General features: G+C 33.9%; 1 protein-coding gene across 2 annotated transcripts in view; it reads left to right on the forward strand.

Moving 5' to 3' along the window:
• Positions 1-3,709: 3,709 nt before the first annotated feature.
• RunxA (RUNX family transcription factor Runt related A) overlaps positions 3,710-27,828 on the forward strand; it is a 69,286-nt gene continuing 45,167 nt past the window's right edge. Inside the window, exon 1 of one of the 2 annotated variants that reach the window (XM_076417225.1) lies at positions 3,710-4,769. In XM_076417225.1, the coding sequence (XP_076273340.1) occupies positions 4,337-4,769 (433 nt within the window). In that variant the 5' untranslated portion in view covers positions 3,710-4,336. The remainder of the gene's footprint in view (positions 4,770-27,828) is intronic. The other variant, XM_076417236.1, reaches the window with a different exon arrangement.

A 27,828-nucleotide genomic window follows, 5' to 3' on the forward strand; every position in this document is an offset into this window, starting at 1 on the left:
GATAAAAGAAACGAACTCTATATTATGGTTGGTAAAGACCTGAGCATTCCGAGCGAATTTCATGAAAAAATTGAAAATGCGCATGAGCAGAATTGAACTCTGCGAATATCTATGCCGAACAGGTTTCAAAATTGGTTCAAAGTCATAGTGTCCATGCACTTGCTGTGTCCTTGCTTAGTTCCAGTGTTCGCCACATGACTTTCAGCTCTTGGTGACGAACAAAACGTTGCTCTAGGAGCCACGGATCAGGCCAACAAAGTTAAACGGACATGGCAAAAATTGGTGCAGATGATTAATGACATATGTTTTGGTTTCAACAAAATAATCTTTTTTTGCATTGTAATTTAATTATTACTATAAAGATGTTTTGAACGATAAATATATGTTTAATATCTATTAATGATTAATAATAATACATTTAATTATATAAAAATCTTATAAAAAGAACACGAAAATTTAAAAAATTAATATTTTACTTGCAAAAACCTTGTTATGAAATTTGAAATAATATTTAACTTTGATATATATTTTACAAATATAATTACAACCTCAATCCTATAAAGGCTCATGGAATTGATTTCGCCTGCGTTAGTAAAAGATCTGCTACGAAGAGCAATAATCGTGTTGACATATATATTCAACGCCGGTTCGAGACTGAAGCATATTCCGGATTGTCTTAAGGTTGCTCTAATAATTATGTTTAAAAAACCTAACATTTGGCAAATCTACCAAATGAACAAATTGCTACCGCGAAATGACTATCGATTGCTGAAACTTTTCGAAAGAAAATGTAGAGCCTAGCATGAAGGGACATTCTAATCACTTGAACCTATTTCGACTGGAGTTCCACATGGTAGTGTATTGGGACCTCTCCTGTATCTACTTTACACTGCTGTTATCTCAACTATAAAAGAAATAGTATTTGGAACATTTTCCGAGGGCAGAGTTATCATGGCAAAAGATATATCTCTGCCGAAAGCTGAAGAAAAATTGCAAGTAGCGGTCAACAAGATCTAAAAGTGGATCAGAGACTGCAAACTTCAGGTTAATAGCTCCAGATCCTTTGTTTTTCGGTTCTATGATTATCTACCAGTGTTTATCAATACGTAACCAATACAGAGCTCCAGGATGACCTCGAGATCAAATGGATATACGAAGTGATCCAAGATTTTACTTTAAAATATGAAATATGGCTGCTAAATCCCAGCAACGCGGAAGCGATACATTTATTGGATAACACGCAGGAAATCACAAAATGGAATAGAACCAAACCACACGAACTTATTTAGTGTATAAGTGTATTCTTAGCTTTAGTATAGTAGATTAGTTTTATTTTAATTTGGGAAATACATACTGATGTACTAATTCCGTACTCGCCTTGGTTGTGTATTAATGCAAGTGCTACAGAACAGTAGTAATAAATTTATTTATAAACTAAGATTGTACACTGACTGATGTAATAATTAAAAAAAAATGTTCCATGGCACCCTTCATCCCATCGCACATTCATTGTGAATTTATTAGTACAGAAAATAGCTATAAACATTATTATTATAAACTATTACTATCGTACATCAAAAAGCATTAAAATAAATACTATGTTTTGAACATTTTTTAACTTATTAATAACTTTATTAATTACTCATAGAAAATAGAAGATCATAAACATTATATATTTCTGCATCAGAAAATATAACTAGCAATATTGGATATCAAATAATATTACAATAAACACTATTTTTTGAAATTACTAATTCGAACTCAAATTGAATTTCATAGCTCACAGAGAATATCGAGGTCTTATTTTACCACAGCTACTGAAACAAATATACAGTCTATAAAGACTATATATAAACTATATAGACAATGCACTATACATAGTTTACCAAACCATACCAATGAGGAATGGTGCATAACATAAGAAATAACGTCATTTAAAAATTAAGTTTTGAATATACTATGTTAAAGAATGAAGTATTTCAAATTGTTACTCGGTAAATATAAATAAAATGTTTAATAGTCTATTTCAAATTACTTTATCAGATATATGTAATAATATGAAAATAATATACACAGTAGATCAGGCTAAGCAATATGGCCACAGACTGTTACGCCTGCTTCCTTATCACCGCATATTCAATCAAATGGAATTATTATGGGACGTGGCAAATAATTAACTCATGCTTTGATTTCGATGAATTCTATTAGATCGACTCACAGATGAAAAAATTGACAAATGGTGTAATGCTGAATTAGTGTTAGATTGGCAATTAACAACTTAGTTATTGAATAGTGGCTCAGGAGCTAACGGTGATTTTCTGGATGTGGGATTATAATTCTATGCTGACAATTACCAAGTCAGTTAATGAAAAGAATGAGCGAGAATTGTCAGAAAAACTTGGAGCACTATTTGAATAGGAAAAGGTGAAAGAGTGGAGCCAGTGCAAATCTTTTTCAATGGAATAACCATAGTGAGAAAATGAGGTAGGCTTTAGTACTCTTTAAATATTTTATCAGGAACTAAAACTAGTATTAATTAAAGAAAATAAAGCTAACATTAATATTTCATGTATTCCTTAAAAAGAAAAATAATTTTGGTCAACGTTCAAACATATAATAGTAGTTACCAAATGCTGTCGTTTGGTGCAACGTATATTGAAAAGAACAATTTCATGGCCACTTTCAAGTTGTTATATTACCCATTTTATTAGCAATTTTAAAATTTGTATCAGAATTAATATGACAAAATCTTAAACAATTATAAAGGTAAATTTATCATTTGCTAGGAGTGCTGTTGCAATTGATGATTATAAATTCTTACAAAAGATGATTATCATTGACAAGTAAACACACCATCGAAGGAAACAAGAAGTAAACTTAAGTAAAATACATTTCTCAGATATGCAATTGATAATTAGGTGGATAAGGCAGGTTCAGGGGTATACCAATACATAAAAAAACGCGCCTAGAACCTCATGGATCATGTGGAAAAGAGTTAAATGTAAACAAAACAAATCTAACCTATAAACTATTATACCTGGGTTCTTAATTCTAATTTTAAATGCTTCGGTAATATATGTATTAGATGTACTATAATGTTAAAATAAATAATATTTGATGACATTTTTGTTCAATTATTTTATTTAGATTAGATTTTTCTTGTATCTCAAAGCCAAACTGAACTAAAACTCAGAGTTGCGGCGGTTGACCCATTACTAAAAAAACTTTGAACATACTATTGTTGTAGGTAATATGAGATATTCTGGGTCATTAAAAAAATTTAATTTAAAATATGTAACGCAGACATGGTGAAAATAAAGATTAAGTTATTGATCATGTTTTAAAGAAGATAGAGTTTATTATAATTTACGTTTCTCTGTCTAAATTACGATTCATTTAAAAGGGAAGTAATTTTGGGAGGTTTCGCGTGACGGAGCGCCCGAGAGAGTTCGTCGGAAGCCGCCGTCGCGTCACCGCCAAGACAAAACACATGACAATCGGCAGCGGCGGCGGCACACTGCCACCGCCGCCACACTATCTCCGTCCTTCTAGCGTGACGCGTGCGCGCCGCGTCTGCGGCCGAAAAACCGCGGCGGCCCGCGACCTTATCCCACCAATGCCAATTTGTATATTTCCGTCCTTTATTTCGGCTAAGCCCGGCCCGCCGTAACCGCAAACAAGATGGTCTCTCTCTCTGGCCGCATTCGATACACTGCACTTGCTCTCTATCTCTCGTGTACCCCTTTATGTTGGCTTCGGTTTTAATCTGGCGGCCCAGGCCGTCCTCGTCGCTCGCGCACTACACCCCCATGCGGTCGTCCCACTCTCTCAACCCCCCTTGATAACCAAAGGGTTATCAAGCGCGCGACTGCTACCGCTTTCGGGAACGTGCCGCGACAAGACTCCGCTGCCGCCTCGTCTCGTCTTGCTCCTGCCGGCCTGCCTGCCGTCCGTCTGCCGTGTGGGTATTTTTAGGCAGGTCGTGTTTTTCCTACGTCGATCAACAGCGCGCGATCTTCCGCGACGGTCGCCCTTAGTTCTGGTCGCGATCGCTCTCCAGCCGGACCAAACCGCCATCAACCCGTCCGGCTTCCGGCCTTCTGTCGCATCGGCACCGCGCTTATGATGTGAGTGCGTGTACCGCCGCCGCCTCCCCGCTCCGGAAAAAGTTTCTCCATTCAGAAAAAGTGTTGACATGTGTTGCTTAGCAACGGCGAGAACGTGGCCCGTCGCGTGCATTTTTTGACGGCGCCCGCCGACCGTGATGGCCCTCCCGTGGTGTCGTCCACGAATGTTTATCGTCGGTGTGAAATCTTCACGGAACCTCTACCCCTGAATGTTAGCTGATTGGAACCAGGTATCTTCCACGACCACGATGCATCTGACCAACGCTCAGACCCCGTCCACCGCCGCGGCGGCTTCCCCCGAGAGCAGCAGCCTCATCAACGACACCTACACGAAGATGACGTCGGATATATTAGCCGAGAGGACACTGAACGACTTCCTGGCGGAACATCCCGGAGAACTGGTCCGGACGGGCAGTCCCCTGTTCGTTTGTACGGTTTTACCACCTCACTGGAGGTCGAACAAAACTCTACCGGTCGCTTTCAAAGTGGTCGCTCTTGGAGACATCGGTGATGGGACTGTGGTAACAGTGAGGGCCGGTAACGATGAGAACTATTGCGCGGAACTGAGAAACTCTACAGCGGTGATGAAGAACCAGGTCGCGAAGTTTAATGATCTTAGATTCGTTGGTAGAAGTGGACGAGGTAAGACATTCATTAAATATTGAAGGAAATTTGAAAATAAATCCAATCACAAACCACAATTATGTTAAATAATCATATAACGAAGAACAATGTATATTATCTCATATAATGTTAATCAAATAAAATTCAGAGAACTTTTTTTCAATATATTACCACATATTTTTAAACAAACGCTTTGTAACGTCTATATAGTTAACGCTACCACACAAAGAAATAATTAAATTTGATAAGCACGTAATTTGGTCGCAGAAAGATTTATATATCAGCAAATATGGTCAATTCGTGTGATTATATTCTTTATTTAGAATTAAAATTATTATTTTGATCTTTTACTATGAAGTGAGGTGTCGTTAATTGAAAATATTAAATTGGTTATATTTAGTAGAACAGCTAATAAATGTTAATAAGAACAAACATTTACTAATATCATAGTAAGTTTTGATCAATATTGTCAATATATATTTATCAATTTATTTCAAATATCGCTTGGTATTGATAAAAGACTATTACTAGTAATAGTTTAATGTATATTTATGTTTATAATTTGAGTAATAATCGTTTAATCTAAAGTGAAATAATAGAATCTTAACCATTTAGTTATATATTCATTTATTAGTTATTTATTTGACAACATAAATTAAGTATACTACTGATGGCAATGTCATTTCCTTATATCCATTTTTTGGCAACTCAAAATTCACAGCAAAATTTAAAAATTGGTAAGTTTAACCAAATACGACTTTAAAGCATACGAAGTGGCATACAATGCTGAAATGCTAAATTACTAGGATATAAACGATATCTTTTTAGTAAATGTTGATACCAATTGCTCAAAATTCCTAAAAAGGTGAACAAAAGTGGGCTAAACATTCGATCTTAAGGGAAAAAAGATCATATATTAATAATAACTTCATATAAAACAAGGAAAAAGATAATTAAGGAATTAAAAATGTTTGTTTGAATAAAGTCAATTAAGAAAGTCTCTTCACTCAATCTTTTCTACCACTTACACTTACTTATTTAATACATTATATTTCCTTTACTACTGCTATCTACAGCTGATCAGGAATCACTTATCTGTCATCTTTTAACCATCTTGTGACCAATATTTACACATTATTAGAAAAATTATTTGTATGCAATGAATGAGGCTTCTATTGCTATTTGATTTGATCACTAATATTACAGTTATTTATTTTATTTGTTGATAATCCGGTTTATAGGTAGTTGATGAAAAGCCAGAGTCCTATATAAAAATCAGCGTTTTACTGACTTGTTGATTACTTAAGAATATTGAAACTTTTAAAATGAAGAACTAAATCAAATCAATCAAATCAACAATTCATTTTGAGGATTCCGTGGATTACTTCACTCATTTCTTCGACGAATTTTATGCCGTCAAATAAATATTTTTTAATCTTTGAACTATAATTGAATCATGAACGGACAATTATTAAACGAGGATACTGACAATGGCCCCAGTAGTGCAGAAATTGTCCTCAGATCGACAAAGGGCTTCTATGGAATATTTAACTGTAAGCAAGATATTGGTTATCCGATTCATGCTAAAATTGCGCAAGATTACCAGTTTTTTAATACTATTTTTGCAGGCTATGCCAAAGAGCTCTTGCAAGAAGGTTATTCATTTTGTCAAACTTAGCAAGCGAACTTACCAACAGTTTCTCTTAATATGTTACCTTGTAAACCTGAGTCACTCTTAGCAAGTTCCTTGGATTTGCAATCAAAAATCCCAAATATCTGCAACATGGAAGAGCTTGCAGTCATTTTCTAATCTAACAATTCACACAGCTAATCTTATTCAATCAAATCAAACCAAATCATCGTATGTAAATTTTTAACTTAACACATCACTCAACTGTTAACATAGAAAAATTCTACTAGGTTTCATAAATTGAATTGCATTAGTTTATTCTTTACCACTGATTCAAGGATCCTAATATTTCAATTAACCAAATTACTCAGCTGATAATCTTACTTATTCAAGTTTATAGCATTGGATATAAGTTCTATTTATTATCGACTACCGACGTAAAATAAGTTCGTTTTATTATTGTAGTTATATCTTCCAACAGAGCTCTGAATCATTGATGGATAGTTGTTCTGAATTCGGTAGGAGCAAACAAGGTACCCATATGGAAATGATCTTCCGATTGCTCAGTTTTTTTTTTCGCTTTAGAGTCTCTATAACGCCTGCCAAGGAAAACCAAAATTAATTTTAGATAAACTACTATGAAAGCAGCAAAATGTACAAAAACGCACAATATGTACTAAAGTCATTGAAATTTAATGACTGAAATGGTATTTGATATTATTAGTAATGAAAATGGTCCGACGCGTGCATTTTCTGGAAGTGTTCGTGGACGGTGATATCTCTCCCATGGTGTCGCCCACGAATGTTTATTGTCGGTGTGAAATAATCAGGGTTCGTGATCCTTGAATGTTAGGTGATTGGAACCAGATAGCTTCCACGACTACTATGCATCTGACCAACGCTCAGGCCCCGTCCACCACCGCGGCGGCTTCCCCCGAGCTGCAACATCATTAACAACAGATGATGTCAGATGTACCAGCCGAGAGGACACTGAAAGGCTTTCTCGTGGAGCACCTTGGTGAACTGGTCCGGCAGGCACCTCATTGGAGATCGAACAAAATTCTACCGGTTGCTTTCAAAGTGATTGCTCTTGGAGACGTGGGTGATGCTACTATGGTAACAGTGAAGGTCGGTAGCGATGAGAACTATTGCGCGGAACTGAGAAACTCTACAGCGGTGATGAAAAACCGGGTACCAAAATTTAATGAACTTAAATTTGTGGATAAAAGTGGACGACGTAAGACATTCATTAAATATTGAAGGAAACTTGAAAATAAATCCAACCACAAGCCACAAATATGTTAAATAATGATGTAACGAAAAACAGTGTATATTATCTGAAATAATGTTAATCAAAGTTAATAACAAAATTCGGATCCCCAGAATTATATATTTATCGACATATTTTAAACAAACGTTTGGTAACGTTAATACGATTAAAATTACCACACAGAGAATTAATTATGACAATGGCGTATCTAATTTGGCCAAAGAAAGCACTTGTATATCTACAAATATGGTCATTTTGTATGATGACCCTTTTTGTTTAAAAATTAGCATTTTAAATGTAATAAACTTAAATTACTGTATCGATGTTTTAAAATATTAAATTAATTTTATTTAGTAGAATACCTAATAAATATTAAAGAAAACACCAAGGAATCTTTATTAATCTTTATTAACACCACAAAAAGTTGTTATCAATGTATATCAATAATACCAAGTTGTTAATTTATTTCAAATATCGTTCTCCATTAATGAAAGACCATTGCTAATAACATTTTAGTCAATCATTTATGTGTATATATACATGTTTATGTATATTGCTTGAATAGTTATGAGATCACAATTTCCAAAATAATATTAAATTTTTCCTTTTATCCTTTTTAAATCTTTTTCGTATTAACATGAATAAATTCTCTAGCAAATTTACATACTCTATAGGTCGTATGTAGTTGGCATTTTTTTATGTTATTAAAAAAGTTGTTTGGGACTTATTTATTGTAATAATAAAATAATGTCAAATATACTGAATAACTTAACTTGTTTCTTATAGTTTTGCAGTAATGGCATTCAATTATAATTAAAAAAGCAATCAATCACTAAATAAATCACTTCTTATTTGGAAATTCACAGTTCCAACCAAAACTTAAAATTTGTGAGTTTTACCGAACACGACTTTAAATTAACATATAAACGGTATCTATTTAGTAAATGTTGATATCCATTAGGGGCAAAAAAGTTCTTTGTAAATATCTGGTAATATCTTAAGTAAAATTACATGTAATAATATCTTATTTATTTGGAAAATATTACCAATAAAATAAACATATTTGTTCGAGTGAAGTCAATTAAATGAGAGAAGGATATATGTTGTTCTGAACGTTATTTTTTACTTTCTAATTACCTATTTATACACATTTCTTTTACCACTGCTAGATACAGCTAGATGTAGCAGGATCGGATCTCTGATGTCGCTCAATAGCTATTTTGTAACTAATATTATATAGTAACAGTTATATTATTGCTATGCAATGAAAATATTTTAACTGATATTTTGTTGCATTATCACTAATAGTATTTTAGTAGATTTATTGTGTTAGTTCATATAACGGTAATAATGAAAATCAGAATCCTGCAGAAAAATATATATTTTTCTGATTTCGTATTTAAAATTGAAATGTATTGAAATTACTGAACTGAAGAATCATCAAACATTCAGATTGTTACACCCATTTTGGGAATTCTCTAAATACCTTGACTCATTTCTTCGACGATTTTCACGCAAATTGTCTTTAAGCCTTGAACTAAAATTGTATCATTGTCGTCCAATAATTCAAAGGAAACCTTAACTGTGGCATCAGTAGTGCAGAAAGTGGCTTCAGATGAGCAAAGTACTTGGATGTTTTAACTGGGGGCTAGATATTGGTTATCCCACTGATGCTTAAATTGTACAGGATTATTCACGCAATAATATATAAGTTAGACTAGAGCGTTCAAATATGCAAAGGCAATTCGCCTAGTTATCGTTAACAAACGAACTTGCAAATACCCAAAAATAAACGCAGTGTTTCAGATTAAAATAATGAAGTGTCATGTGAAAATAATGAAACTTCAAGAGTATCAGGTTTTACAAAAAGGTCTTCGACCGAATTATTATTCGTTTTTAGTTTCAAGAGTAGTTTTGCCTTAGTGTGACCAGTTGATGAAGGGGCCTTCAAAACTTTATCGGTTGCTTTTAAAGTTGTCACTCTTGAAGATTTTGGGACTGTGGTAACAGTTAGGGCCGGTAACGATGAGAACCATTGCGCGGAATAGAATTCGTGGGTATAAGTGAGGTAAGATATCCATTAAACATTGAAGGAAAGTTGAATATTGAAAATAAATCTAATAACAAGTCATAAATATATTAAATAATCACATAATGAACAACAATGTATATTCTCTCAAATAATGTTAATCAAATTTAATATGAAATTGGGAACAAATAATTAATAATTTAATCACATATTTTTAAATAAACGATTGGTAAAGTCCATATAGTTAAAGCTACCACACATAAAATTAATTAAATATGATAGTCGCGTAACTAATTTAGTCGCGAAAAGACTTGCATATCTGTACATATGGTCATTTTGTGGAATGATATTTTTCATTTAAAAATAAAATGAGCACTGATCTTTTACTATGAATTATGGTGTCATGACACTATTTTGAAATATTAAATTAGTTATATTTAGTATTACAGCTAATAAATGCAAATGAAAACGTGTCGTTACTAATACCAGAGAAAGTTATAATCAGTTTGTATCAATATTTTCAATATATATTTGTCAATTTATTTATGTATAAAACTTGATAATAATTAGCAAATCCAAAATCATGTTTTGGCATACCCATTAATTATGCTCTATATATGTTATAGGTAGTTGCAATATTTCAATTTTATTAAAAAAGATATCTGAAACCCATTTATTATAGCAAAAAAAGTATTTCAAATGTACTTCATAATTTAACAATTTAGTTATATATTTATTTATTAATTATGTATTTTAAAGTATCACAACATAATTTATATATATTACTAATGACAACTTCATCTCGTTATATCAATTGTATCTATACTTTACGCCTCAAAATTCATAGCAAAAGTTTAAAATTAGTGAGTTTGACCAAACATGTTATAAACGATATAAGCGAAAAAGAGCAGCCAATTGGGGGTAAAAATGTTGATGAAAAAAATGGTTTTTGGATGTTAAGTTAAAAAAACGATATATACAATACATATTATGTATATATAAAAGATGGAGCAAGATAATTAATAAGAGTCAATTAGAAAATTATTACTTATTTATTACATTATATTTTTTTATCACCATTAAATGTAGCTAATCAGCTGATGATATTGATGACAACAGCGTAATTGTAGCAGTAGCAGTAGCGTAATGAGAGAAATCAGGAATAAGTGAAGAGATATTTTGCGGTATAATAGAGCTAGGTCAGTTTGTTAGATTTATTTCTTAAATATGTTTGAGTTAATCACTTGTTGTGATTGACAAAACGCGCATTAAAAGGAATCATCATGTTGATATATATACATAATGACTGTTTGAGTTTGAATCATGCCCTGAGATGACAGGCCTATCTCGCTACCGCTACCAGCGATATCAATATTATTTAAGAATACACTATTAAAATCCGTTGCACAACTTATAAACATACTATATTTGCATTTCAAATTTCGAAATAAAGTAACAGCGGCTATTGAAAAAGCGTTTGAATAAAGTAAATACTGCCCTGCAATATTTATAGACGTCTTACAAGTCTTAGCATTTGGGTCTGACAAGATGAGCAAATTGTTGTAGCAAAATTAGTATTAACTCCTGAAGACGTATCTTTTCGCAAAATAATTTAGGGTCCACAACATTTCCTATTTCGGCTAAAGTTCCACAGAGTTGTTTTTTGGTATAATAGTACCTGCGTTACGCTGCCGATATAAAAGAAAAGACGGAGTACTTAGAACATTTGCCGACGGCATAGACATTATGTCAGAAAACATATCTTTGTCTAAAGCCACAGAAGCAAGGGGCATTCAATAAGATCCACATTAAAACTATAAAAACCCAGCTTTCTAGTTAAATATTAAGGAAATTTATTCAAGTCAATATTTTGTGACGAGATCGAGGCGAAAAAACAAAGTCTTATCACTTAAGAAATGCTGAATTTCTCAAGCAGAATCAGTGAAATATCTTGCCATCCATCTTGATGGTAGTTTAAATTCGAAACATCGCGTTAGATAAAAATTGATCAGACAGGTCTCAAAATGTATATATGTTTGGAAATATTAATTTATTAGTTAATAAAAAATAATTTGGACTTATATGGTACAAATATGGTGCTGCACTCAAACATCAAACCGACTAGTAATGCCTATCGCTACATAACCAATGAAGAACTGCACGATGACCCCCAAAATTAAATTAATCCACGAAGCTATCCGTGATTTCGCGTTAAAATATGAAATAAAGTTACTAAATAACTAGAACATAGATGCAGTACAGCTCTTGGACAATACATAGTAAATCAGAAGGCGTTGCTCGAGAATGTACCCATATAAAAAGGAAAAGTGGCAGTAAATTAATAAATAATTAAGATTTTACTAAGCATATCTAATAAGAGATGTTAAAAAAGTATTGCTGGACGTAGTCAGTTAGCGGAAACTCGTTTTGAATTTTTATTGAGAATATCGAAATTTATGAGAATAATTGAAGAACTCACGAATAAACTGAGATTTGGGTAAAAAGTTAACTTCCTATTGATATTTATATATCTATTATTGGCCTATGAATTAACTTTAAAAAATTATAACTGAAGGTGTTATTGTGTACTAAATTACATCGAGTACATTTGAAACCAACTTCATGTTGAAGCCCCACTGACAGGTTTCGCTTTTCAATATGTGTTATTTTGTAGAAGTCTAAACAAAAATGTTTTCAGGGTCTTGATAATATCAGAAGTTCACCGATTAAATAGCATTTACCGGAAATTTTACTTTTTGGATCAGTTTGAAGAAAAAAGCGGCCAAAAGTCATGGAATGCTGTGTGAAGATTACGGCAATCATACACTATCGACTTCAACATGTGGATATTGATTTCGGCGATGTAAATGTGATTATTTTGATACCGAAGCCAAAGAGCGTTATGGATAACGAAAAAAATTGAAGACGAGGATGTGAAGCTATTATTCCATGATGACTCGTATAAAACGCAAGAAGTATATGCAAAATTGTTGGCAGTAGTAGAAGAAATTATTTCCAAAGACCTGACAAATTTGGGAATTATTCAAAAGCCTGGATATTTTGTGCCATGTAAACTGAAACCTAGAGGTATTGAAAGGCATTTGAATATGCGTGAAATGCTACTTCAACACCAACACTGGAAAATACGAACAAAGACTCAACAAACGTACTTTTTAGCATGACACCGTTGGACCACATGTTGCCAAATCGGTGAAAATATATTGGGAAACATTAACATGAAAGGTATTACCCTGTCTGCCGTATTCTATATGACGTCAACTGCCCAAACAGCTCCTTATTTCCATTAAAGATATGAAAAAGGTGTCGATTCATGGATGTACATTTTTAGTTTAAGATTAATTCCGTAAATTGTGTGAATAATGGAAAAAAGTTGCGGCTATTGATGACACTTTGAATAAAATACATTGTACTTTGAGTGATTTTGGCAATAAAGTTCCAAATTAAAAAAACCCTTTAAAATGAATGATATTAATCAATTATAAACAGTAAACTTTCAAATAACCATAATGATATCAAAATTATATTTGAAAGTTCATTAAAGGTTCACTCCATTTGAAAAAATATTAGAAACGAAACCAGACAAATCTGTTTACAAATTGTCGTATAATTCGGTGGGAAATCCTTTATGAAGCCATCAACGTACCCCTCGGAAAACGCAAAAGTTTACCGGCAAAACCCACCCGGACCGAATCACCAAACAAACAGAGAGAACGGTTCATTTTAAGAAGGATTAACTTTCATGATCCGTTGACAGGTTTTCCCAGACGGTGGCTCGTGTTCCGCCGCATAATTTTCCGCCTTTCCTTGGCGCATTTTTAAGCGACTCGGCTCCGCCCATCGTCTTCCAGACGAGATGCTGCCCTTTCGCCGTTTTCTTACCGACGGCATTCAAATCACCGGCCGATTTTCTTTCCGTTTTCGCTGTAATTTAGACTCTCCGAAAATTGTTTTTTCTGTTGCAAATTATTTAGAAAACTCTTTTCATAATTTTAGAGTCCGACCCTTTAACTATACGCCTATAAGAGAATTTTTGAAAATATAAATTATTTTCTGAGATATAACTGTTTTAACAACGCGGAATCTAGAAAAAAACTTTACACCCCTTTTTCTCAAAACAATTATTTCTGAAGTCGGCTCACTTGAAATTTTGAAAGTTTTTTTTTCGGCGATCACCTCTTCATTGACGAAAATTTATTTTCAGCGAGCATTCTTTTGAGATCTGAGAACAGGAAATAGTCGCTGGTGATCAGATCTGACGAATACGGTGGAATAGGAAGAAATTCGAAGCTCAATTCATGGATTTTTGCCATCGTTTTCACTGGCTTGTGACGTGGTGCATTGTCTTAGTGAAGCAGCACTTTCTTCTTTTTTAAATGCGGCCGTTCTTCGGCGATTTCGTCCTTCAACCGGCCAATAACGCTATGTAATAGTCGCTCTTGACGGTCCTTCTTTTTCAAAGTAGTCAATGAATATTATTCCAAGCGCATTCCAAAATACAGACACCATAACTTTGTCAGCCGAGTGTTGCATTTTCCCACGCTTTGGAGCAGGTTAATCGTGTGTAGCTCACTCAAATGACTATCGATTGGACTACGGAGTAAAATGATGGATCTTCAAACACTGCTCCGAATCATCAACTCGTCGTTATTTTTGGCCAAAAGTGAGCTCGTTTTTCACAGAGCTTTCTCATACCCAAATATTCGTGAATGATATGATGTACAGGTTCAGTTGATATCCCTATAGTGTCTACTATATCATTAAATTTCAATTTACGGTCATTCAAAATCATTTTGTGGATTTTTTAAATGTTTTCATCGGTAACAATCTCTTTTGGGCGTCCACTGCGCTCACCGCCTCCGGTGCTTATTTCACCACGTCTAAACTTAGTATACCAATCCTTGATGGTTGATTTTCTTAGGGTAACTCGGCATCAAGCCAAGTTTTTGCTTCAACTGTATTCTTCTCTTCATAATTTATCAACACGCGATTTTTTTTTCTATCCATTTTTTTCACAATAACAAAAGTTGCTTCACTCAAAATACTATAATTCACAAACTAATGACCCGACAGCTGTCAAATTTATACAGGCATCTTTTAAAGGTTAGGGCTAACTAAAAAACAGATTAATTATAGTTAATTCTAGTAGCGCCATCTATGTGCCATACCAGGAACTTTTCAATTGACCTGTTAAAACTAACGGGACAAAAGTGACAGTAGAAACCAACAAATATTTCAGTAATATTGATTCGACAAAAATAGTACAGAGGAATAATACATGGAAGGGCTGCGATTGCGAGACCCTGTATTACTGAATGATTTGGTTGACAATATGGTGGTATTAAGCTGCTCTTTTTATTCACATCACTGATGCAACTTCGCAAACAGATAAACAACAACGTCTAGTTAACAAACACATATTCACAAAATGTATACACGCCATATACACAAAACTAAAAACGTTCAGTCTTGATTTGGGTAGCCAGGCCTTTCAGGCATCTGCTATGGCCAACAGAATTACGAACCCTGAACATAACTAAATTGCAGTAGGCGGAAGTTTTAGTACAATAATCGGACAACATTTCGTTGGAAATGATTCAAACCTCTACGAACCTATACCGCGAATAAATAAATCTGTTTCAAAAATAAATGATGGCTCAACACATTATTAATTAATAAATAAAAATAAATAAATAAATATATATATCAGGTGTTCATAGTGTTTTGTCCGCCCCCTTTATATTCAGTATAAGTCAATTAAGTAATAAAGCGATAATTATAAATAAATCACATTAAAAAAATAAAAGCTTGCCTCTGGCCAACGAAACTAATAAACATATATCCGATTTAAGTTGTCACGATCTCCTCGAAATCGTGACTCTCCTCGAAATCGATTAGTTGGAGCTGGCCATTCGCAGCAGCTTTTGAATCGTATAGTTACTAGAGATGAAAAGTGGATAAATAATAAAAACTCTAAGAGGGATTCCACATCTACAACGAAGCCAAATATTCATGCAGCGAAGATCTTGGTATGTATATGGTGTGACGAACTCTGCCTGATGTACAGGGAGTTAATAAAATAATATGTACTTCTGATATATACACATTATTTATTTATTAACAAGATATTCAGGCCACATCAGCTTTTAAAGAAGCTACAATCGCGGAATAGATGCTTAGATTGTACGAAAAATTTTCAACTGAATGTTGTCCCATTCTTGTATCAAAACATCCGTCAGATGCTTTAATGATGTTGACTATAGAAATCTTCTACCCACCCTCTGCTCTAAAATTTTCCGTAACGGTTCAATTATATTGAGATCTGGCGAGTGTGCTAGCCAGGGAAGATCTTTAATGACATTCTGATGCTTTTCAAAATAAGATTTTGTTTTGGCAGTGTTGGACAGTAATATTTTAGGCATAGCAAGAATATTATTGCGGATGTGGAGATATTCAATATCAATAATACGTCCAGTGATGATCCAATAAATGAGAAGACCTGCTGAATACCACAATTTCCGTTCAAATTTTAATGTAGCAGTCAGTGCGGATCGTAGGTTTCTTATGGGTTTCTCCATAAATAATCCCGACCATTTTTAGGAGACAATTTAAACAATAATTCATTGGACGATACTATATTCTTCCGAATATTAAGTGCCCAAGTTTTGTAATAACACTACTTCTTTTATAGCTTAGCGTTGGTTTTAATTATAAAGGGTTTCGCAATTGCCGCCCTTCTATGAATATTAGCTCTGTGGGGATCCTGTTATACTGATTTTGTCAAAACCGTATTACTTAAGTGAGAGTTGAGTTTTCTTGGCACTTTTGTCGCGGTATTTTTATATTATTTGGCCACAATTCTATTTAGTGTTTGTCGATATCTGCAAATTAACTTTAGGTTTCGCCTGCTATTACTCTTCATCGATAATATTTTATCACGTTTTCTACATTTAGTAATTACCATCGCCCATGATTCATCAATGATTTGTTTTAACCGCCAAAGAACAAAGCGTATAATACACTGAATATAACCTACAAGACTTGACATGTGAACTGAGCAGTTACACGGAAGCAGTTTTGCCAACTGTCAACAGCATACATAATAAATTTATCAGTTATATTCAGACTAAAGCAATTAAGTAGCAAAAGTTATAATATAATTATAATTAAAGCACATTACTAACACAACTGTGGCTAACGAGATAACACCACTTCTTCCGTAGCTTAGCGTAGGTTTCAATTATAAAGAGTTTCTCAATTGCAGCTCTTCCATGAATGTTAGCTCTGTGTGGCTCCTGTCATACTGATTTTGTCAAAACCGTATTACTCAAGTGAGAGTTCTAGAAAGCTTGGCATGTGAACTACACGGAAACCAAATGCAAACCATACGCAAATGTGTTGCCAACATTCACCAGGATGTATTATATTGCATCGTGTTCATATTATTCGGTTTCCTAATAAATTTACCAGATATATTCATACTAAAACAATTAAGTAAGGAAAGTGATAATATAATTGTAATTAAAGCACATTAGTAAAACAAAAGCATACCTCTGGCTAACGAGATTAATAAACATATATCCGATTTAAGTTGTCACGATCTCCTCTAAATCGTGACTCTCCTCGAAATCGATTAATTGGAGCTGGCCATTCTCAGCAGCTTTTGAATCGTATAGTTACTAGAGATGAAAAGTGGATACATAATAAAAACTCTAAGAGGGATTCTACATCTACAACGAAGCCAAATATTCATGCAGCGAAGATCTTGGTGTTGATATGGTGTGAAGAACTCTGCGTGATGTACAGGGAGTTGTTAAATCCGATCGAAATTATTACTAGACCAATCTATTGAACCCAAGTCACAAACATTAGTTTGATCTGCATATTAAAAGAAGAACTACCGAAAAGGTAAAGTGACACATATGGGTAAAAAGTTTAAAAAACTTATTTTGAAACCTTAAGATGGGACATCATGTTTCACCCGCTGTGTTCTCTACGTATTGCTCCGGAACTATAATCTGTGTCGACAATTTTATAGACGCGTAACATATTATCTGAAAGATGATCCAAGGTTATGGAAATGGATAGAGTGATGAACAGTATTTCCTCGAAATAATACGTCATCGTTTTGTACTAAATGTTTTGAATCTGATAGAAAATTACGGCAGTTCTCAATTTGTACTCTTATTATCCTAAATACAGAGTATGTAAAAATTAATATGTACTTCTGACATATACACATTATTTATTTATTAATAAGATATTCAGGCCACATTAGCTTTTAAAGCAGCTGCAATCGCGGAATAGTTGCTTAGAGTGTAGGAATAATATCCAACTGAATGTTGTCCCATTCTTGTATCAAAACATCCGTCAGATGCTCTACCCACCCTCTGCTCTAAAATTTTCCGTAACGGTTCAATTATATTGAGGTCTGGCGAGTGTGCTAGCCAGGGAAGATCTTTAATGACATTCTGATGCTTTTCAAAGTAAGATTTCGTTTTGGCTGTGTGTATAGGCACATAATCATCTTGGATTGAACTTGGTTGGTAGTGTTGGACAGTAATATTCTAGGCATAGCAAGAATATCATTGCGGATGTGGAGATATTCAATATCAATAATACGTCCAGTGATGATCCAATAAATGAGAAGACCTGCTGAATACCACAATGTTTCCGTTCAAATTTTAACGTGGCAGTCAGTGCGGATCGTAGGTTTCTTATGGGTTTCTCCATAAATAATCCCGACCATTTTTAGGAGACAATTTAAACAATAATTCATTGGACGATACTATATTCTTCCGAATATTAAGTGCCCAAGTTTTGTAATAACACTACTTCTTTTATAGCTTAGCGTTGTTTTTAATTCTAAAGGGTTTCTCAATTACAGCTCTTCCGTGAATGTTAGCTCTGTGGGGCTCCTGTCATACTGATTTTGTCAAAACCGTATTACTGAAGTGAGAGTTGAGTTTTCTTGGCACTTTTATCGCGGCATTTTTTATATTATTTGGCCACAATTCTATTTAGTGTTTGTCGATATCTGCAAATTAACTTTAGGTTTCGCCTGCTATTACTCTTCATCGATAATATTTTATCGCGTTTTCTACATTTAGTAATTACCACCGCCCATGAAGTGATAAGCAACGTATGGGAGAGCACACATTTCATCAATGATTTGTTTTAACCGCCAAAGAACAAAGCGTATAATACACTGAATATAACCTACAAAACTTTACATGTGAACTGAGCAGTTACACGGAAGCAGTTTTGCCAACTTTCACAGCATATATAATAAATTTATCAGATATATTCAGACTAAAGCAATTAAGTAGCAAAAGTGATAATATAATTGTAATAAAAGCACGTTACTAACACAACTTTGGCTAACGAGATAACACCACTTCTTTCGTAGCTTAGCGTTGGTTTCAATTATAAAGAGTTGTTAGCTCTGTGGGGCTTCTGTCATACTGATTTTGTCAAAACCGTATTACTCAAGTGAGAGTTCACAAGGCTTGGCATGTGAACTGAGCGATTACACTGAAATCAAATGCAAACCATATGCAAATGTGTTGCGAACATTCTACAGGATGTACTATATTGCATCGTGTTCATATTATTTTGTCTCCTAATAAATTTACCAGATATATTCATACTAAAACAATTATGTAACGAAAGTGATAATATAATTGTAATTAAAGCACATTAGTAAAACAAAAGCATACCTCTGGCTAACGAGATTAATAAACATTTATCTGATTTAATTTGTCACGATCTTCTCGAAATCACTCCATTATCTCAAACCGAACAGCGGGCGAGTCCTCCCGGTCCCAAATCCGGAGCTTTTCTCCATTCCCGCCCTCGTTCCTCTTCAATCTGACCGACCGTGTCACTGTCATAAGTTGGAGCTGGCCATTCGCAGTAGCTCGCTTGTCAAACTGATAGGATTTAATTCGAAAAAAAAAAGAACACGCAGAAAAAAGTTCACGGAGGGAGCCCTATGCACGGACAAAGTTGCGAGGGTGGGGGACGAAGAAGAGTGAGGATGGGACGGGGTTGTCAGGGGGGAGGGCGGTGGAGTCGAGAGTCGAAAAAAATCGTTTACTTTTCGCCGTTTTTCCCCCGCTTCTCTGTTTGTGTTATGGTTTTCGGGAGGGTTTTTGGATTTTTAGAAGTCGACCGACGGGTCTATCGTTCAAAATTAAATTAGTTTATTTTCGTTGTCGAAAGTTTGTTTTTTAAACGGTTGGTTTTCGGATTATTTCGCGCCGGGGGTTCGTTTCAATATTTGAGTTCGATCTCGGTCCTGACCGAGCGGATTTTTTTTTCTGTTAGCTCGGCCGTTGTTAAATCAAGGCACGTTAGAGTTTTTTTCGCTACTTTCAAGTTCGGGGCGTTTAAGGGAAACGGACTGTTTTCATTGTAAATAACACTTATTCTTGTTTTTATGTATTTTTGTTACTTTGTACCTGATCATATTATAATAAATTCAAAGCCACGGCAAATAGTGTTATTACAAATTAGCATCTCGTAACAGGGAGGACTAAAAGTATAAATATTGTATATAAAATTCAGAAATGGATACAAGTACGGGCCAGCAAACACAACCATAACGAAGTAGAGATTCTATCCAGACAGCAAACACTAGCCCCCACACCAAAGTGGTAATGGTTATTCGGCCAGCGACACTTATTTCAGCATAGACACTAAGAAGATAATAGTAGGATTTATGGTAGGAGGAATCTGAGATGAATCCGTCTTAATGTACATCTGGGTGAGTCGTGGACAGTCGTACAGCATGTGGTAGACTGAGGGAAAGATAAGGTGATAAGTGATTACAGTGAATAGACGGGCTCGAGCTCATTAACTCATACACAGATACTCAAGTAACCATGCGAGAAACAAGAGTGACACAATATTAGTCGATTCAGAGCTATGGTATGTTCACGAAGGGAAAGAACGTAAAGGTGTTAGAAAAAATCTGTTTTAATTTCAAATAGCTTGTTATGGTCCCAACGACGCTGTACCTCGTTCTTGGTGAAATAGCCGCACTATCCACGCGCTCATTTCCCAGAATGCCAAAGTAAAAAAAGATCCGCACTAAAATTATCTTGTAGCAATATTATAGTGTATTTCGGGAATCGATTAGGATTAGCCATTCTTTGATTATGCAGTAATGTAGGATAGAGCCTTGAGTATCGCAAAGAGTTGAGCGGTCAATATTGAATCCTGTTGCGGAAGCTTAAAACGGAATGACCTGTTGTTCACAACGAATGTACTGACAAGCTCACTGCGAGAACTAGAGCCATCGGTATATATGTGCTTGCGGCGAGCGTAAGGGTTATACTTTTATAGAAATTACACCGAATGTGATAAGGATAATGTTCTCTCTTATAAAATTGTTAAAAATGTGTTTATGAAGGGGGTAGTGAAGCTCCATGGAGGATAGTTGGGGTAGTAGATAGGGAGGGTTTTAAATAACTTCATGTTGAGGTTCCATTGACAGACTTCACTTTTCAGGATGTGTCATTTTGTCGAAGCATGAATAAAAACTATTTCCAGTAGTCTGATAGATAAACGTTGAGAAAAAAGGTGGTTGTTGTAGCAATTCCCATTCCAAAATGTTCAAGTATTGAGTGCTTTCCTGTATTTTGATCCGCGATATCACTGTAAATAACTGTTATAAAATCTAACCTCACTCTTAAAATGTGTAGTTTTAACATTCCTTTACACAAAATAATAGCTTTCCATTTAGTGTTATTGAATTAGTCAGTGTATACTTGAACATTTCATCTTCAACATTTATTATCTTTGTTTGAATCTCGAATTTTGAAAAAAATTCCTTCGAAGCCTATCAAACACAAAATTTTAAAGCTAATGGTGATGCTGCTCAACTCATTGAGAAAGATCATGGTGTCTGTTACTACTTATTTAGATCCATAGAGCATGGTTGTCTGGCACACGGTTTTAAAATGGCGAAGAAATGCGAAAATTAATCGTTGATTGAGTCGCTGTCAAACCGACATCGTTTTTCCGACACAAAAAAGTTGAAGAAAACGACGAACAATATTTTGACTTTTATTATTTTATCTGCAGTTGTACATAACCACTTATACATATATACACATATACTTTAAAATGCATATTTAATAGACATAATTAATAATGTTGATGCTTTCGCGTTCTACTTGTTTATTTACTATATATTGGCGTCAATATTTTGACGCAAATTTAAATCTGAATATAGAAAAAAAACTATTTCTTCGTGAAAATCTTTAAAAATAGTAAATATTATAGAATATTGTAGAAAGGTTTTAATCTAAATAGAACTGATATCCAATTTTCGTCGGAATACTAAACACCATATAAAAGTTAATGCTACTAGTATACAATTAGAATAAAGTTTAGTTTTAATATTTAACTAATGATAATAAATAAATAATTTTATGTAACCTTTATAATCTGCAAAATAATTACAAGTTAACAATACAACGAATTAAAATTGCAGATCTAAATAAAATTTCCGTTGTAATAAAGTTATTGTATTTAACGAACATTGATAATTTAAACAATATAATAACTAAGAAAGATATGTAATATATTTGAATTTATCTAATATTGTCTTATGTATATATTTAATAATATCTATGGAAACAGTGCTACTATAGTTTTATATAGTTTGGTTCGCTCTTCCTATAGCTTTCCTATATTTCTACTTGCTATTTATACGCCTTTCTGTTCCAATTTCAAACAATTTTTCTTGTGTATCCGAAGAATTTCTTTGATATATGATATTACTACTATTGAATCGAAGTTACTGTAAACAAACCTAATATATTTTGAAGGTTGTTTGAAAGACTTTTGGTATATTTATATATTAAGGAAGCTTATAAAATACAAATAAAGCATATTATAGTTTTTCTATTTGTGTGTGTTTCTTAGCTGTATGAATCATTGTGTTTATATTATTATTTTTATAATTTATTTGCTTTTAAAATAAAACACTATTGATAATAAATATACACGCAAGTATAATAAATTAAATTATTTTATAAACGTGGTTTGAACTAATAAATTGCGAGTAACAATTAGAACTTACAATCAGTGTCTATGGTATTCAATTTTTCAACTTTTTGGTATTTTGTATTGACTCTTTGCAAAAACTTATTTTAATTGTGATTTTGGCATTTCAAGTATTTTGCTTGTCTCGTCTCTAATTTGTAAATTTTTCAGTATTTGAATATGAAATAATTATTGAAATCAGTCCAATGATGATTGACATTAAAAATTAAATGTTGAGTTAAACTTTGGCATTATTTTATTACTACAGTATTCACAGTATAATTTTTTCTCAACTCACCTACTTCTGGGGTAAATTCATTTTATTTAGAATAGCAACTGTTTGACACTTAGATTTTTGCTTTAGTTAGTAATAAAAATAATATGGTAACTATGGTATAATAATGGTATGGTATAACAAACCAAACACTTTTTTACTTGGTATAGAATTGCAGCAAACGAGCACATCTATATATTTAATTTTATTCTATTGATATCGCTTCAGATGTGAAATGTCAACTGACCGACTTCACAGACTTGGAAGAAGAATACAAAAAATTAAATGTATGTACACGTTTTGTCCCAAAGCCATTTTGCACCATTCCATTGCATTTCGAGATTCCAGCAATAGCTTTCTATAATGTATTTTAACTAACGATGAGAAGTAGATCTACTATAATAGCCTCAAGCGCAAAAACTCGCGATTTAGTAGTAGGTAGTAAGTCACTGCTAGTAAGGTAGTTAAGTACGTTAGATAGTTAGAAGACTTGTAGAGGATATGGCGGAATTAGCAAGGCGTAATATTTTAGGAGCTGCTAAAACTTGAGAGTGTTACGAGGAATGTCTACCGACGTCAATTGAACAACTGATAAATGAACATTGATTGATACATATTTTACCAATTTTTCTCGATAAATGTCTTTTTATAGTTAAAGATATAGCCAAAATAAATGCAAACACCTAAAAGATGTCTGGACTAGGAACCGTCAAGGTCATACGCAGAAAAACCCGTTAAAGTTTGGGTTAGGAAAACACATAATACAAACAATCATTAATTTATATTTATTAGATGAAATCTTTTAATATAAGATAACTTTTTAGTTGTCCCTAATTTTATTTTATTTTTTTCCCTTTATGATATTACCTCAATGACGTTATACATCATCTTTTTCACAGCAAGTCTTGTTCCATTACACAGTCGAGGTTGATTAATGTTACGCAGCATGATAATAACTGATCCTACTTTTAACTTCAAATTGTCAGGTGGTAATCCAGGCAATTCCAGTGAATTTAAAAACTCCGTGGGATAGTTGACAACCTCGTCCTAGTTCATAACGGTGTCGACTGATTTGAAGGAAACCAACTGATCCGGAAGAAAATTCTGAATGGTCGCATTCAGATCCTCCACAATCTAGAATCCTCGACTTTTTTCCTCCTGACCATTTTCTACAAGGAACTGCCAAATGGACTACTGTAGGGTGTCCCTTATGGATCACAATTGAAAAGATACCTGAAATTGCTTCGTTGCTGCTTACATAGCGACCCATCTGTGATACTCCACTGTGATATTTCGTCATTTGCATTGGTTAGAGCCAATACGGCCATATCGCTACCTTTGTTAACATATTCACATATGTACTTTATCGACTTCACAGAATTACAGTATTCCAAATTGATGTGAGTCTCAAGAGCTTTGGATAGTATTGGCGAGTATGGCACGATCCAGCGATTGTCTACATCAACATTTTGTCCTCTTACCGTCACAACTACCGATCGCCCATTGTCCACAACTGATCGCTAACGATACAATGGGTATCCATCATTTCCCGTTATGGTTTCAGCAATCAGGTCTCTTGAGTATCGCTTGAAACACTTGCTATCAACCATACAGGGTGAATTGTAGTTGAAAACTCCGCAAGGTCCACGTATCATGTGTTTGGTAACTACTGCATATAATTTTGGGCCAACTGTGGGAATGTGTGCATGGAATTGTCCTGTACAATATGTATAGCCCCAAATAATGTCATCTGGAAACAGCTGTTATATTTATGAATGTTGACCAAGAAGCGCTCTAAAATAATTTCCAATCTCAGAAACTAAAGAGCGTAAAGGATCTGATGGTAGGACCAATTTTGGCAATTTTGCTTTGCCTCCAGCACACTATAATCCAGTAGATTCACCACTGCAATTTAACGTCTTGCAATATTTACAAATTATTGTCATTTCCCCAATTATTACTGATCTGTCGGCACAGTAATCTATTGCTGCATCATAATGGAATGCAGCTCGTTCCAGAATCACAGGATCACTGTGTCTACAGAATCGCTCTATTTCCTTATGTCGTGCTCGCTGTTGTTGTGTTTGATGTGCACGAACTCGTTGCATTCTAGGCCTATCTACTTCATTGTCACTCTCTAAAGAACGCTATTCTGACATAGCAGTACGACTATTTTCTTGATCGGTCTCTCTCTAGTCATTAATGCGGTTAGTACGTGAGGCGGCTCTTCGCACATTTGATGCGACGACTGCGACGACCTAAATTAGATATTGATCTATTATAAAAATAATGAATTCCTTATTTTGGTTCCAAAAATGTGAACTATATCAACCAACATAAAATAACCCATAGCGTAGAAATTTGGGGGATAAATTAGGCTTGGTGGCACAGTGGTTAAGGTGGCAGTATGGTCCTCCTACTGTTGCGATAGTCGCGGATTCGAATCCTGCTGGGTCATGGATGTACTTTATGTTTGTGATTATAATTTTAAATGTCTTTAAAGGCAACATCGAAAAATCTGAGAAGGAATAACCATCCCAGTCACGCCAGTAACCAGACTGGGTAAGACCTGTCTTCTGGGATGGTCTCTAAGTTGATCACTAGCCAGTCTGTAGGAGACTTTAAAATATAACAAATAAAAACAACTATTTTGATAATTAGAAGGGAAAAATGAAACAGAAGGGGACATTTTGTCTGGAAATTTCTACTATAACATTTTTAAATTTTTACAAATTTTACATTCACAGTTTATGCAATAAAAAATCGATCCACGCTATTTGTGCTTTAAATGTTCTTTTGAATGATATGATCCGCGAGAATTTCACGCGAGGTTACCTTTAAAAAAAAAGCGAAATCGATGAACCATGTATCGCGGTTTGTTGGAGGTAGAGCAAAAACCCTAATAGCCAAGTTAAATACATCAAGTAGTATGCATTTTTCACCGTTGCCTGACCATACGCCGCCGCTATTTTACAATTACATTAAAGTCGGAATCTGTAAATGGATAGCCTCGTTGGTTTCGGAACCAAATTAATTAATTTAGTTTTTTTTCGCGCTTTTAGGTGTGTATAAAATTTTACATTTGGTTTTTCCGAATTTCCGGATTTCCTTTTTAGCAACTGTTAACACTGTTAACACGTTACATATTCCTAAAACACAATTAGTCCTGTATATACTTCAATATCATGATATTTATTTACAGTTTATATAAATATTACATAATTCTTTTATTATCACTACATAGTATAAAACAAAGTTGCCTTTTCTATCCCTATATCCCTATGTGCGCTTAAATCTTTAAAACTACGCAACGGATTTTGATGCGGTTTTTTTCAATAGATAGAGTGATTCAAGAGGAAGGGTTCATATGTATAATACATGCATAATATACTAAGGCAACATTGCTAATTTTAGAGGTTTCTAACGTGATGTCGTAAATTAACCTATTTTTTAGGCTTATTTAGCAATTAGCAAAAACGCTGCCTAACCCTACGAGTTAGACCAAATTAATGTACTACAGTATTGTACACCATAAAAAGGTCTACAAAAAAGTCCACGATGGTATATGTTTATCTTTTAGGGATAACCCACATTAACCATTTTTATTGTTTACTTTTTACATGAGAAAATGGCTTATTTACGAAGCTATTTTAAGCAATACGGCATTAATCCTTATCGAATTAAGTACCTTAAATACAGTGTGCAATTAATATAGATCAATATGGTTCCTTACAGCATGTAAATTAAACTAATATTTTCGGAGATATTACAAATTTAAAATTTGCGTTTAAAAATGTGTAATGTAATAAAAATTGTATGAATTTAGATATTCCAAAGATAGCAGGAAATCTTCATAGTAAGTATAGGGGAAGAGGAATTGTTTTACTCCAAATTTAATGCATGCAGGCCAAGGGCAGTAATGAATGAACCAAAAATACTGGATCGATTTTAATCATGTTTTCATTGAGTGACATAGGCGTATATATTTTATACCCGTGCAAAGTCGGAGCGTTCCGCTATGTTTTTATATACAACGTTCATATTTTTTCTGCAGTGTATTTAATTTAGTATCAGCATTGCATCCGTGCGAAGCCGGGGCGGGTCGCTAGTTTATTATAACATAATATTTTGGCTACAAGTCCACAAACTTAAAATTTCTGGTTAATTTGATGAAACTTGAATGAGTTATGGTACCCATACATTTCAATATTATATTAAATGTTCAATTGCTAATATTTAGTATGCAATTTCAGCATTATATTAATGTGTTTTCAATTACATATTTTTCCTCTCAGCGTTTTCGGGACTGTCTTAATTTAAAAAAAAAATGTTACTGCAGTATTTATTTGTTTTCTATAGAAATTTGTATCATAGCAAAAGTAAGATGCCCTTTTATATTATGTTATAAGCATTTTGGTCAATTAGAGGAATAGTTTAATTACAGTGCTTCTACAACATTTAAACGTTACTGTAAATTTGTGATTGTATACACTATATAAATTATATACAAATATAAATTATATATAAATATTAGTCTTTACTTTAAACGTATAGGAAGTTAACTAACTTTAACTTCTCTCTTATGATGCTTTCTGGAAATCAATACACATTGTAACAAGGCTGGTAGCATGATGCCAATATGGTCCTACATATTTCAGCTCATTTAGTTATGATCGAATGACAGTACAATAAATGAAATTGCATTCCTGCAGCCCATCTAATCTATTTTTTGCAAATATTAAGGTAGGAAGAATTTGGCATAGTTATTATTACTGCACTGAATGTTACCTTAAGCTGTAG

The sequence above is a fragment of the Rhynchophorus ferrugineus genome, unplaced genomic scaffold (assembly GCF_030347505.1).
Source record: "Rhynchophorus ferrugineus isolate W39M unplaced genomic scaffold, kcgeb_rfMv2 rfM1, whole genome shotgun sequence".
In the NCBI taxonomy this organism is placed as follows: Eukaryota; Metazoa; Arthropoda; class Insecta; order Coleoptera; family Curculionidae; genus Rhynchophorus; species Rhynchophorus ferrugineus.